General features: G+C 34.4%; 1 protein-coding gene across 21 annotated transcripts in view; it reads right to left on the bottom strand.

Annotated features, from left to right (window-relative positions):
- LOC115219718 (guanine nucleotide exchange factor DBS) overlaps nucleotides 1–15,000 on the bottom strand; it is a 387,397-nt gene that overhangs the window by 76,760 nt on the left and 295,637 nt on the right. For 18 of the 21 annotated variants that reach the window (XR_005002229.1, XR_005002230.1, XR_005002231.1 and 15 more), the window contains one exon: nucleotides 4,943–5,109. Coding sequence is in view for 18 of the 21 variants with exons in the window: in XM_036509664.1 (XP_036365557.1) it covers nucleotides 4,943–5,109 (167 nt within the window). In the remaining 3 variants the exon portion in view is untranslated. The remainder of the gene's footprint in view (nucleotides 1–4,942; nucleotides 5,110–15,000) is intronic. The other 3 variants (XM_036509653.1, XM_029789908.2, XM_036509663.1) reach the window with 1 other exon arrangement.

The raw sequence follows: 15,000 nt of genomic DNA, 5'->3' as shown, positions 1-15,000 counted from the left end.
AAATAGTGGTTTTGTCTCTAATAATATTTTATAATATTTTACTATAAAATTGGATTTAATCCTAAATCTGATTTTTTCCCTGTAATTTGGATTTATTCCCTAATATTTATTATATATATATACATATATATATATATATACATATATATATATATATACATATATATATATATATACATACATATATATATATATATACATATATATACATTATACATATACATACATATATATATATATACATATATATATATATATATATATACATATATATATATATACATATAGATACATTATATACACAAACACACACACACACACACACACCACACACACACACACACACACACAACATATATATAATATATATATATATATATATATATATATATATATATATTATATATGCTTGTGTGTGTCTGTGTGCATACACCCCATCACCAACACACACACATCTGTAGCAATACTTCTAAGACCTGTCCTTGTCACACTCTGTGTCATGATTACGTTGCCCATAACATTACAGGTTTATATTAAAGGAATAACTGTCTACTAAGAAATCTGCTCATCTGCATTGTAATACAACAATTAATTTAATCAAGTGAAGTACACATAGCATATGCACACACACACACACACACACGATATACATGCACAAATGCAAATGAATAAGTCAGCAGTGACTTGACTTGACTTGGTGGGTGTTCTAGTTGTCTAATCATTGGAACTTCATACATGTTGTAATAAATAGAGTGAGGAGTGACTGAGTTACTCTCACAAAGCTTCAGTCATTCACACACACACGTTAATGTTTGTTTCTGTGTCAAGTTATATAGACAAACATTAAACAATATATATATATGGGTTGGACAGTCTGACAGGAACTGGCAAGCCAGAAGCACTGAGCCTGAATGCCCTTCCTTATGCCAACCACTTTACATGTCACCAGCAGTGGTGGGGTCACTAAATAACTTACAAGACATATCAACTGAGGACACACACACACACCTATATATGAACTTTTGGCTAGCTAAAATAAGCCTTGACATTATATATATATATATAATATATATATATTATATATATTATATATATAATATATATATATATATATAAATATAGTTTGATGTGAAATTTTTTATATAACATATATTTATTTATTTATAACATATTTGTTTTTATGCCTAGCTATATATATAAAGACAATTTAACATTAAATTATATATATGTGTGTGTATATAAGTCATCTAAGTGTCTATAAGTCAGGAAAAAAAATGCACTCATATATCTGTCTATAGAGAGGGTAGATTATCCAAAGTGTACAGTATTATATATCCTGTATGGCCAATTTTGCACCAGAGATTCAATGGCGTGTTAGGTAACAATCCGATTATGTAACCCTGCCCTCATCAGAGGTAGCCTATTTCATTCCATATCCACTCCTGCTGATGAGTGCAGGGTTACATAATTGGATTGATTGCTACCTAACAATCCATTAAATCCCTAGTGCAAAACTAATTGATAAGATTGGCAGTAATGTATATATAATACTATATACTTTAGATAATGTGTGTGTGTGTGCAAGTGGGAATATGCTTGCTTTTATGTTGTTATATAAAGGCAATTTAATATTAAACAATATATATATATATATATATAAAATATATGTGCCAACTAAATGTGGTGGTTCCATAGAAGATGATGTTACTCTTGTATTTAGCTCCAGGAAAACATCTCCTCCAACTGGTTAATGACACACTGTATGTGTCCAATTAGTATCTATGAGGGAAGGTCATCACTCCCATCTCTAGCCTTACATGATACACACAGACCCGATTTTCTGGGTAGTTACCCGTCTTCAGTGTGTGATAATATATATATATATATAAGTATATGTTTGTGAGCATGTGAGTGTGTGTGTGTGCATGTTCGTGTCTCCATGTCTTGACATCGCATGACAGCTGTAAATGAGTGTCACTGTCATACAAGCAGTGTCATTCATTTCCAGTTTTCTGCATAGAACATTGTCTGGCCATAGGTGAATATTACCTTGTTGGGAAACAGGTGAAGGTCAGCAACATGTAGCTGTAGAAAATTTGCCCCTCAATAAACTCTGTCCAACCCATGCCGGCATGGAAAACTGGATGTTGAAAATGGTAATGATAACGAAGACGATATATAATGCGATATGCAACAATAAGTGTGTGTCCCATCTTCAGTGTGTGATAATCACCAGCTAGAGATGAAAACTCATTCCACTAGCAAAATACTCTATGCTTTTTCCAGCAACAAATAGGCGCAGGAGTGGCTGTGTGGTAAGTAGCTTGCTAACCAACCACATGGTTCTGGGTTCAGTCCCACTGCATGGCATCTTGGGCAAGTGTCTTCTGCTAGCCCCGGGCCGACCAATGCCTTGTGAGTGGATTTGGTAGACGGAAACTGAAAGAAGCCTGTCGTATATATGTATATATATATATATACATGTATGTGCATGTGTGTTTGTGTGTCTGTGTTTGTCCCCCTAGCATTGCTTGACAACCGATGCTGGTGTGTTTATGTCCCCGTCACTTAGCGGTTCGGCAAAAGAGACCGATAGAATAAGTACTGGGCTTACAAAGAATAAGTCCCGGGGTCGATTTGCTCGACTAAAGGCGGTGCTCCAGCATGGCCGCAGTCAAATGACTGAAACAAGTAAAAGAGTAAAAGAGTAAAGAGTAAATTGTCACTGATCTCGAAAAGGAGAAATAAGCTATATCAAATCTCTGAGTGTGTCAGCCATATAAAGTATATTAAATACATGAAATAAAAAAAAATGTATGGCTGCAGTCAAATGACTGAAACAAGTAAAAGAATAAAAGAACACAAAAATTCCAACTTAAAGGGAATACATATGATATAGAGAATTAAAGGGGTTGATTCCATCTTTGAACTTCTTTCCTTTAGCACCTCAAATGTAAGATCTCTTCCCTGAAGATGGAGGCTCATCTCATCCTATGATGGAATCAATCTACAAACATTATTTTGGACCACTAAGCCCCCAGAAACAGCCGTTGGATTTGTAATAGTGCTCCTCAATCCCTTTAATTCTCCGTGTCTTTTTGTATGTAAACACACATTTTTGTCTATTTCATGCATTTAATATACTTTAAATGGTGATATGTCTAACTTGCTTATCCCTACATTTACTTCTCTACCCGTTCAAGTTTAAACCTCTTGAGCACTACAAAGTGTATTCTATACAGAGAACATCTGGATCTCATCTATGAACTATATATATATATATATATATATTATGTATATGTAGTCTCTCTCTCTCTCTCTCTCTCTCTCTATATATATATATATATATATATATATATATATATATATATATATATATATGTATATATAGGTATATATATATTATATAATGTATGTATGTATTGTTTGATAAGTGCCAATATGTGAAACTTTTGGCCCTTAATCACTATGTAACTTCTGCCAAATTAAAACCTCTCTCTCTTTCTCAATACACACAAACAAACACACAAACACACACACACACACTCATACACATACACACACAGACAAATATTTCTACAGTTATTTAGATAATTCAACTTAATGTAAATGTTGGCCATACTGGAGCATTGTGTGTATCAGCATGAGGGGTAGATATGGCTCTATGCATGTATAAATTTGTATACATGTATGTTTGTATGGATGTGTGTGTGTGTGGTTGTATGATAATGATATCTTCAGAAAACACTGTAACCCCCAGAAGCATGTATGTGGTCATGAACCCTGCAAGAAAGAGCAGCCAAATCCTCCTCAAAATCACATCTTACTGTCTTGAAGTAGAGAAAGAGGTTCACTAGATAACATACTCCTAGCGATCTCTTGTATGATCACAGATGGAACTAGTTGGACCTTGTCCAACCATCCAATCCATGCCAGGACGCAAAATAACAGGGATCAAACCTATTAATAAAGAATACCTTAAATGCTATAGCCCTCACTGTCTGGTTCTTCTCAAATCATTTAGGGGTCTTTCTATATTCCAATACGTTTTGTCCCCAAGAGGAATCAACCTTACCAGGCTCAGATGTTATGTATTGCACATTGTTGAGCTGTAATTTCTTGGGTCTTCCTCCCGCCATTTGTGTCCAGCCTTTCAAATTTCAAACAGATTTTACTGTTCAATAAACATTATTGACCATTGATTTCATTCCATTTGCTTATTCATTCACTCATTCATTCTCTCATCCATCAATTCATTTCATTCATTCCTTCCTTCATTCATTCACTCATTCACTCATTTCCTTCAGCCATCAATTCAGTCATTCACTGATTTATTCATTTCTGCCATCCGTCCATCATTCTCTTATTCATTCATCCCTCTCTTCTTTTCTCCATCCACCCACCCTCCCATCCATCTCTTCATTCATTTCATCCATCTGTTCCAGTCATTCATTCACTCATCTAATCACCCACCCACCCATCCACCCACCTATCCATCCACCCATCCATTCATCCATCCATCCACCCATCACTCTACCCACCTATCCATCAATCCACCAATCCATCCATCCATCTGAACGTTCGTCTGTCCACCCACCCACCCATCCATCCATCCACATGCCCACCCATCCATCCGTCCGTCTGTCCTTTCGTTTGTCCGTCCACCCATCCGCCCATCCATCCATCCACTCATCCATCCATCCACCCATCACTCTACCTACCTATCCATCAATCCACCAATCCATCTGTCCAATCGTCCGTCCAAATCCATCTGCCCACCCATCCATCCCTCCGTCTGTCCTTTCGTTTGTCCGTCCATCCATCGGCCCATCTATCCATCCATCCATCCATCCACTCATTCCCACAATGCCTCATGTAACAATCCCCTGCTCCCCTCACCCCACCCCTGTGCTCTCTCAATAAGGCAATCAGAGTTACCTACCTTGACTTTTCATGCCCAGAGTAGTCACTGTCTGCTAAGTCGAAGGACGACGAATGGTGAGGTGGGTTGTGAGGACTTCTGGAGCGACGACTCGAATATTGGTTTTCTGCCTGGACATCCATTACACTTCGAGAACGTTGAACCTGTGTATGATTACGGCGATGCTGCTGTGGAAACAGAACAAAATGGGCAACGTGAATATGACGGACAACCAATTGCTAATGACCGACCCCATGGGCAACTGTTTAATTCTTCGTGATTATACATACATACATATGTATGAGTACATATACAAATATATAATACATACATACATATGTGTATATATATATATATTCCAGAGTAAGCACATAAATGCGAAACAAGGTGGAAAAAATAGTTCTTGAATACCAGAGGTAGAATAATATGCTTTATTAAAAAGCAGCAAAAATGTCATCGGACAGTTTTGTTTAGAATCTAAACAAAATTGTCCGACAAACGGGAAAATAAAACTTTGAGTAGCAGTTGTGATATTTTTGCTGCTTTTTAATAAATGTGTGTGTGTAATATATATATATATATATAATATATATATATATAGATATATATATATATAATACACACCACACACACACACACACTTTATTAAAAAGCAGCAAAAATATCAATGACTTTTTTTTCCATATATATATATATATGGAAAAAAAAGTCAAGATAGAAAATAATTAAATTTAGAAAAATTAAAAGAAAAGTTTTTGTATATATATATATATATATATATATATATATATATATATATATAATATATATATATATATACATACAGACATACACACACACACGATCTTACATTAAAAATCACAAATCTTGCAATAGCTACACAGGGTTTCCTAGTTGAAATACTAATTTATTCTGCCATCTATAAAACTGAAAGCAAAACGTTTTGTGGTTTACTCTCTTAGCTGATCATGTGCTTTTCTACTCGTCGTGCAGCATTACCATATATATATATTATATATACACACCACACACACACACACCACTTTATTAAAAAGCAGCAAAAAAATCAATGACTTTTTTTTCCATAATATATATATATATGGAAAAAAAAGTCAAGATAGAAAATAATTAAATTTAGAAAAATTAAAAGAAAAGTTTTTGTATATATATATATATATATATATATATATATTATTATATATATATATATATAGATATACATACAGACATACACACACACACGATCTTACATTAAAAATCACAAATCTTGCAAATAGCTACACAGGGTTTCCTAGTTGAAATACTAATTTATTCTCCATCTATAAAACTGAAAGCAAAACGTTTTGTGGTTTACTCTCTTAGCTGATCATGTGCTTTTCTACTCGTTGCAGCATTACCATATATATATATATATATATATACAACTTACAACTTTCTATTCAATAAACTACTATTGTTCCTGGAAGTTTTTTCCTATTCCTTCTACGGATTGCTCAAAGCCTAATAACTTCCTACACCTTGATCCTTGATCTTACTTTTACATAGTATAATATATATATTATATATATATATATTATACAAAATAAGGGCAAAATAAAATTCTAATGCCAAATATGCCGAAAAAAAGCCAAAAATTGTCAATAACCATTATAATTTATGCATCTCGAAACACCGATAGAAATTTCTAAAAAGTCCGTTTTTAGAAATTTCTATCGGTTTGTTTCGAGATGCATAAATTATAATGGTTATTGACAATTTTGGCTTTTTTTCGGCATATTTAGCATTAGAATTTTTATTTTGCCCTTATTTTGTATATATATATATATATATATATATATATATATCTATTAAAAGTAAGATCCAAGGATCAAGGTGTAGGAAGTTATTAGGCTTTGAGCAATCCGTAGAAGGAATAGGAAAAAACTTCCAGGAACAATAGTAGTTTATTGAATAGAAAGTTGTAAATTTTTCGAGTATCAAAGTTTGATAAGCTGAAAGAATTGTTTTATAGTTCATGGTTAGCAGCAGGGGTTGATGTAAATGCAAATAGAAATCCAAATTTAGGGAATGGAGAAGATAAAATCCAGGCAACATATGTTTCATAGTGAGCGGAACTTACTACATAAGTAGTAATTAGTGCTTGAGTAGCTAGCAGGGTAACCCTCATTTGGATAATTATTACTTCTGAGGTTCTGCTGGCTATGAAACATGTAACCTGGATTCTATCTACTCCATTCCTGAATTTTGTATTTATATATATATATCATCATCATCATCATCATTTAGCGTCCGCTTTCCATGCTAGCATGGGTTGGACGGTTCAACTGGGGTCTGTGAAGCTGGAAGGCTTCGTCAGGCCCAGTCAGATCTGGCAGTGTTTCTATGGCTGGATGCCCTTCCTAACGCCAACCACTCCGTGAGTGTAGTGGGTGTTTTTTACGTGCCACCTGCACATTTATATATATATAAATACAAATATATATATATATAGAATGGTTGTATACTGTCAATTTAACGTGACAGTAGGGGATGTAATCCTCTACTGTCACGTTAAATTGACATATACAACCATTCTATCGCCCCACCACCGGACATATCTCTATGAGATATTTAGAAATTTAATATTTATATATATATATATATGTATAAGAATTTTTTTGCATAATAAGATAAAAAAACCCAAAGCTTTATAGATATTAGAGCATTTATAGATAGAAGGTCTTACAGCTCTAATATCTCTACAGCCTTGGTTTTTTATCTTATTATGCAAAAAGCTGACAGAACCAATGTTGAACCATTTATTCGCAATATTACTGAATCTGGAACTTAACTAAGGTCTGTCTATAGCACTTATTCAGCATTACCTGACACCTTTGGGTCTCAATGACACCATATATATATATATATATATATATATATAAATGTAATATATATATATTATATATATATATATATCGAAATAAATACAAATATATATATATATATATATATATGTATACATACCTGTGTGTATGTGTGTGTGTATCTATATATATGTAGTTACATGTAATTTGATGCAGTAAAGTGTTCTCTGAAGATCTTTTGTGGCTGAGCATCTAAATGCACTTGAAATATCCATTAGCGATTTGCGTTGGACAAAACACATCGCTAAAATTGCCAAGAAGGCTGAGGGTGTTTTGGCATCACTCACCAAGTCCTTTGTGAGCCCCTCTCTGGCTATCTATCTGCTGCTTTATATAGCTATGGTAAGACCCCACTGGAATTTGCATCACCGGTCTGGAACCCCTATCTTGCCCAGGATATTAATCATCTGGAAGCCGTTCAGCGACATGCAACCAAACGAATACCCTCTATCAAGAAATCCTCTTGCGAGCGTGACCTAGGCATCACTGTCAGCAGTGATTTGCGTTGGACAAAGCATATCTCTAAAATTGTCAAGAAGGCCGAGGGTGTCTTGGCATCACTCAGCAAGACTTTTGTTAGCCGCTCTCCAGCCATCTATTTAAAACTGTATACAGCTATGGTACGACCACACTTGGAATTCACATCATCAGTTTGGAATCCCTATCTTGCTCAGAACATTGACCTCCTGAATCTGTCCAGAGACGTGCAACCAAACGCATACCCTCCATCAGACACCTACCATATTCTGAGCGCCTTGTTTCCCTGGCATGGATTCACTGAAGCTCCGGCGTCTGGCGACAGACTTGGTAAACACCCACAAGGTTATCACCACCTCACCAACAACAACACTGAACACCTTTTTGATCTCCATGTGTCTACACATGTGGACATGCCTACAAAGTCAGAAAACAGCACAGCTCCCATGACTTCGGAAACATTTTTTCACGCTCAGGGTTGCTGAAGCGTGGAATAAACTGCCTGCATCAGTTGTTGACTGCCATGACACTGCATCCTTTAAGGCCCTCATGCTTCCCGAAATCCGTCGAAACTACACCTGATTATATATACACTTTAGATGAGTTGTAGTGCACCTGAGCACTGTACACAATTATTATTATTATTATTTAATCAGGCATTTGCCATATTCTGAACGCCTTACTTCCCTGGGCATGGACACATTGAAACTCCGACGTCTGGTAACTGACTTGGCAGACACCCATAAAATTATTAACTATCTTACAAACAATAACTCTGAGCACCTTTTCAAACTCCACCCGTCTAACACCCGTGGACATATTTACAAAGTCAGAAAACAGCACAGCCCCCATGGCTTTAGGAAACAATTTTTCACGCTGAGAGTTGCTGAAGCATGGAACAAACTGCCAGCATCAGTTGTTAGTTGTCGGAGCACTGCATCCTTCAAAACTTCCATGCTTTCTGAGATTCGCCAACACTACACCTGATTTTCTCCCCTCCATACACACACAAGCATGTATCTGACTCATACATTGTTCGCTTTCCAGACATTTGTACATTACTGCATATGCTTTATACGCACTTTCTGACAAGTTGTGGTGCACCTGAGCACTGTATACAATAATTTCATTATTATTATAAATGACAATAATTGAGGAAAGCACAGAGAAACTATAAATACACATCCACACACACACACACACACGTGAGGGGTTACTGAAAAGTTCCTGGCTGTGGGTAAAAGAAAATACAGGAGGATCAGTTAATAATGATTATATTCAACATATTCCCCTCTCAGATTCACACACTTATTGCAATGATCCTTCAGTTTTTCTAAAGCCTGTAAAAGAACTTAGAATGTTGGGCCTCCAACAGACCTTTCGCAATACCCTTAAGCACCCCGTGTGTTTGTGTTTGTGTGTGTGTGTTATATATATATATATATGCTATATATATATATATATATATATATATATATATATAATAATTATTAATTATATTATATATATATATAATTATTAATTATATTTTTTAATAATTGTTACATATTTAAATAATATAAATTAATCATATGTATTGGCTTAAGTCTTTCATTGTTTTTGATTTGCCTAATAGTGGTTTTGTCTCTAATTTAATATAATATAATATTTTACTATAAAATTGATTCAATCCTAAATCTGATTTTTCCCTGTAAGTTTGGATTTATTCCCTATATTTTATTATAGCATATATATATATTCTATATTATATATATATATATATATATTATATATATATATATATTGTGTGTGTGTATATATAATATATATATATATATATTATATATGGTTGTGCAGAGGTACAGGTGTGGAAGTGTGGGCAAGAAGTTTGCTTTGCAACAGCATGGTTTTAAGTTCAATCCCACTGCATGCCAATTTGGGAAACTGTCTTTTATCATAGTCCTGGTCAACCAAATCCTTGAGAAGAAATTCAGTAGAAACCCATCATACATCGATAAATGTGTGTGTGTGTATAAGTAGAAGTGTGTGAACATGTGAATGTGAGTGTGTGTGAATATATAGGCCCTCATGCTTTCCGAAATCCGCCGAAACTACACCTGATTATATATACACTTTAGATGAGTTGTAGTGCACCTGAGCACTGTACACAATTATTATTATTATTATTATTATTATTATTATTATTATTATTATTATATATATATAAGTATATGTGTGTGATCATGTGAGTGTGTGTGTGTGTGCATGTGAGTGTCTCCATGTCTTGACATTGCATGACAGCTGTAAATGAGTGTCACTTGCATACAAGCAGTGTCATTCCTTTCCAGTTTTCTGCATAGAACATGTCTGGCCATGGGTGAATATTACCTTGTTAGGAAACAGGTGAAGGTCAGCAACATGTAGCTGTAGAAAATTTGCCTCAATAAACTCTGTCCAATCCATGCCGGCATGGAAAACTGGATGTTGAAAATGGTAATGATAACGAAGACGATATATAATGCGATTTGCAACAAATAAGTGTGTGTCCGTGGGCACACACACACACACACATAAGTGAAGGTGCGTGGCTTAGTGGTCAGGGCATTCAGCTCACGATTGTAAAACGATTTATTTCATGTTGCTCCAGTTGACTCAGCTGGCAAAAATGAGTTCTAGCTGTATTTGAAAGGGCCAGCCTTGTCACACTCTGTGTCACACTGAATCCCCCAGAGAACTATGTTAAGGGTACATATATCTGTGGAGTGCTCAGCTACATGCACGTTAACTTCACAAGGAAGCTGTTCCATTGATCGAATCAGCTGGGACCCTCGTCGTCATAACCAAAGGAGTTCTATATACATATATATAAATTAGAAAAAACCACCTTTAATCAATTCAAAATGAACAATTAAATTACACCATCTAGAAAATTACATATAATAGAAATATTAAAATTAAAATAACAATAATACACCAATGATTAAGTAAATTGCAAAAAAATAATAAAAACGTATATAATTTTATTCTACCAATTATATACGTTTTTATTATTTTTTTGCAATTTACTTAATCATCAGTATATTCTCTTTTACTCTTATACTTGTTTCAGTCTTTTGACTGCGGCCATGCTGGAGCACCGCCTTTAATCGAGCAACTCAACCCCGGGACTTATTCTTTTGTAAGCCCAGTACTTATTCTATCGGTCTCTTTTGCCAAACCGCTAAGTAACGGGGACATAAACACACCAGCATCGGTTCTCAAGCAATGCTAGGGGGACAAACACAGACACACAAACACACACATGCATATATATACATATATACGACAGGCTTCTTTCAGTTTCCGTCTACCAAATCCACTCACAAGGCTTTGGTCAGCCCGAGGTTATAGTAGAAGACACTTGCCCAAGGTGCCATGCAGTGGGACTGAACCCGGAACCATGTGGTTGGTAAAAAAGCTACTTACCACACAGCCACTCCTGCGCTTATTATTGTTATTTTAATTTTAATATTTCTATTATATGTAATTTTCTAGATGGTGTAATTTAATTGTTCATTTTGAATTGATTAAAGGTGGTTTTTTCTAATTTTTATATATATATTTATTATATTGTGTGAAATTCGATTTAGTATTTCTAAATTGAATTTTTCCCTGTAAGTTAGGATTAATATTCCCTCAAATATTTATATATATATATAATATATATATATATATATATATTCATTCGGTTTCTTTTCACTGTTGGTATGTAGAACAAAATTATATACATGAGCGCATGTGTGTATTACGTATTGAATGATATATGACCACACACACACACATACAGGTTATACAAAGACAGAAAAGCAGGCCAAACAAAGAAAAAAGGAAAACAAAAACAAAACTCCATTCAAAAATATTTACCATATTCAGAAATCTAAGATCAGAGTTCCTGTATTTTCCTGTCATTCTTGCAAATAATATCAAGACTATTTTAACATACATATAATATATATAATGTAAATATATATATATATATATATATACACACAAGTATATGTATGGGTGTGTATGTATGTATATTTTATGGGTTTATGTATATGTGTATTTATGTATGTGTGTGTTTATGTTCGGACACAGTGTTACGGTGGAAGAGGTTTTCAAGTCAAAGACAGCCAACAACAATTCCTTCACCAATTCCTCAGAAATAAAAGTTATTCCACAGTTCTGTCTCTTGACTTGCATTGTTGTTACCGTAAGCTCCACTCTGCAACTACTGCTGCTGCTGCTACCACCACAACTACCAACACAACTGCTGCTGCTACTCCTACTACTATCAACACCACTATTACTACTGCTCCATGTTACACATACATAGTTACACCCACAGTCATGCATATATATATATATATATATATATATATATATATATATATATATATATATACATACATATATATATATGTATATACATAGAGAAAGAGAGAGGGGGAAATACTCTAAAAATAAAATATATAAAAAACAAAAACAATAAAAATGTCATTCTTGGCAGTTGAAAGGTTGACAGAATTGACCCCCACATCTAGTTATTACAAGTTCCTGTCAGTCACACATATATGTGTGTGTGTGCATATATGTTTATATTTACGAGTATGTGAGTGTATATGTTTATATGCATGAGTGTGTGTATGCACCTGTTAATTATACACACACCAACAAACGCATATACAAGACCTTGTAAATGAAATTTTATTCACATGTACATACTTCAGAATGTACTAACTCGTACAGAGACACAATCCTACGCATTTGCATACAAAGATTTCTACATATATACACACACACACACACACACACTTTTATATATATATATATACAGACACACACACATATAGACACATATATACATAGACACACACACAGACATATATATAGACATATACATACAAACACAACACCCATATATATATATATATATCTATATATATATATATACACATAATATAACACTTACATGTATATATAAACATATATATATACATATATGTGGAGGCGCAATGGCCCAGTGGTTAGGGCAGTGAACTCGCGGTTTTGATTCCCAGACCGGGCGTTGTGAGTGTTCATTGAGCGAAAACACCTGAAGCTCCACGAAGCTCCGGCAGAGGTTGGTGGCGATCCCTGCTGTACTCTTTCGCCACAACTTTCTCTCACTCTTTCTTCTGTTGACTTGCTCGCTTGGCCAGCGGGGTGGCGTCATTTGAAGGCTAAAACAATGCGAAGCCCATTGTGACCAGCCATGTGTAGCAACATCTGATAGCCTGGTCGGTCACGGTATCACAGTATCATATATACATACACATATACATACATATATATGCATATATATACATACATATGTATACACATATATAATACATGTATATATATATATATACATACACATATACATACCTATATATGCATATATACATACATACATATATGTATATAATATGTATATATACATGGATGTGTATACATATACACATGCATATATCCATATATTATATATATATATATACATATGCATACATATATATACATACATACATATGCATACATATATATACATACATATGCATACATATATATACATACATACATATATGTATATATACATACATATGTATACATATACATACATACATATATGTATATAATATGTATATATACATACATATACATACATACATATATATATACACACACATACACACACACACACATACATACACATACACATACATACACATAGATGTATATATTTCAATACTTTTTTTTTGTTAAGACTTTCTCACTGTTCACTTCCTGTGCGTATTCTCTTCACTGCAGTTTTGGTTGCTTTTTCTAATGAGCAGTAGAGCAGCACCTGAGCACTGCATACAATAGCTTCATTATATAATACACACACACACACACACATGTACCACATATAGATATATGGATATAAAGACGGGTGTGTATACATGAATATATTACATACACAGATGTAGGTTATGAAAACACTCTTTCCAAAAGCCACTCTATTCTGTTCCGAGGTAAACCATTCAACAATTACAGGAATAAATCAATTCCCAACAGTAACATCCACATGAAACGTTGAAGAATTTTTATCTAAAATAAATTAATAAATTTCTAAAATTAAAAAGTTTTCCTTGGTGGGATTTGAACTCACAATGTAAAGATCCGAAACAAACTGATTCAAAGCGTGAGAAAACTGATTCTGCAAACCTACTGACTTCAATAGATAACTCTTTCTAATTTTGGCACAAGGCCGAGCAATCTTGAGAGGAGGGGTTTTCAATTACATCAACCCCAGTACATGACTGGTATTTTATCGACCCCCAAAAGGATGGAAAGCAAAGGTGATCTCAAAATGTAAAGAGAGGTAAGGAACAATGTGGTTGCTTCCCAACCACATTGTTCCTGGTTCAGCTCCAATATGGGGTATCTTGGGCAAGCATCTTCTGCTGTAGTCCCAGGCTGACCAAAGCCTTGTGAGTGACTTTCATAAACAGAAACTAAAAGAAGCCCATTGTGTATGTATATATATGCATGTGTGTGTGTGTGTTCATACATACATATCTGTATATGGCTTTGAAGAAAGTCTTGTGTGTGTATGCATGTATGTATGTGTATGTGCATACATATATGTGATATCAAACACAGCCACAGCTGTGTGGTTAAGAAGCTTGCTTTCCA

Source organism: Octopus sinensis, linkage group LG15, assembly GCF_006345805.1.
Source record: "Octopus sinensis linkage group LG15, ASM634580v1, whole genome shotgun sequence".
Classification (NCBI taxonomy): domain Eukaryota; kingdom Metazoa; phylum Mollusca; class Cephalopoda; order Octopoda; family Octopodidae; genus Octopus; species Octopus sinensis.
The sequence above is the reverse complement of the archived record's forward strand: the minus strand, read 5'-3'. Positions and strand labels throughout refer to the sequence as shown.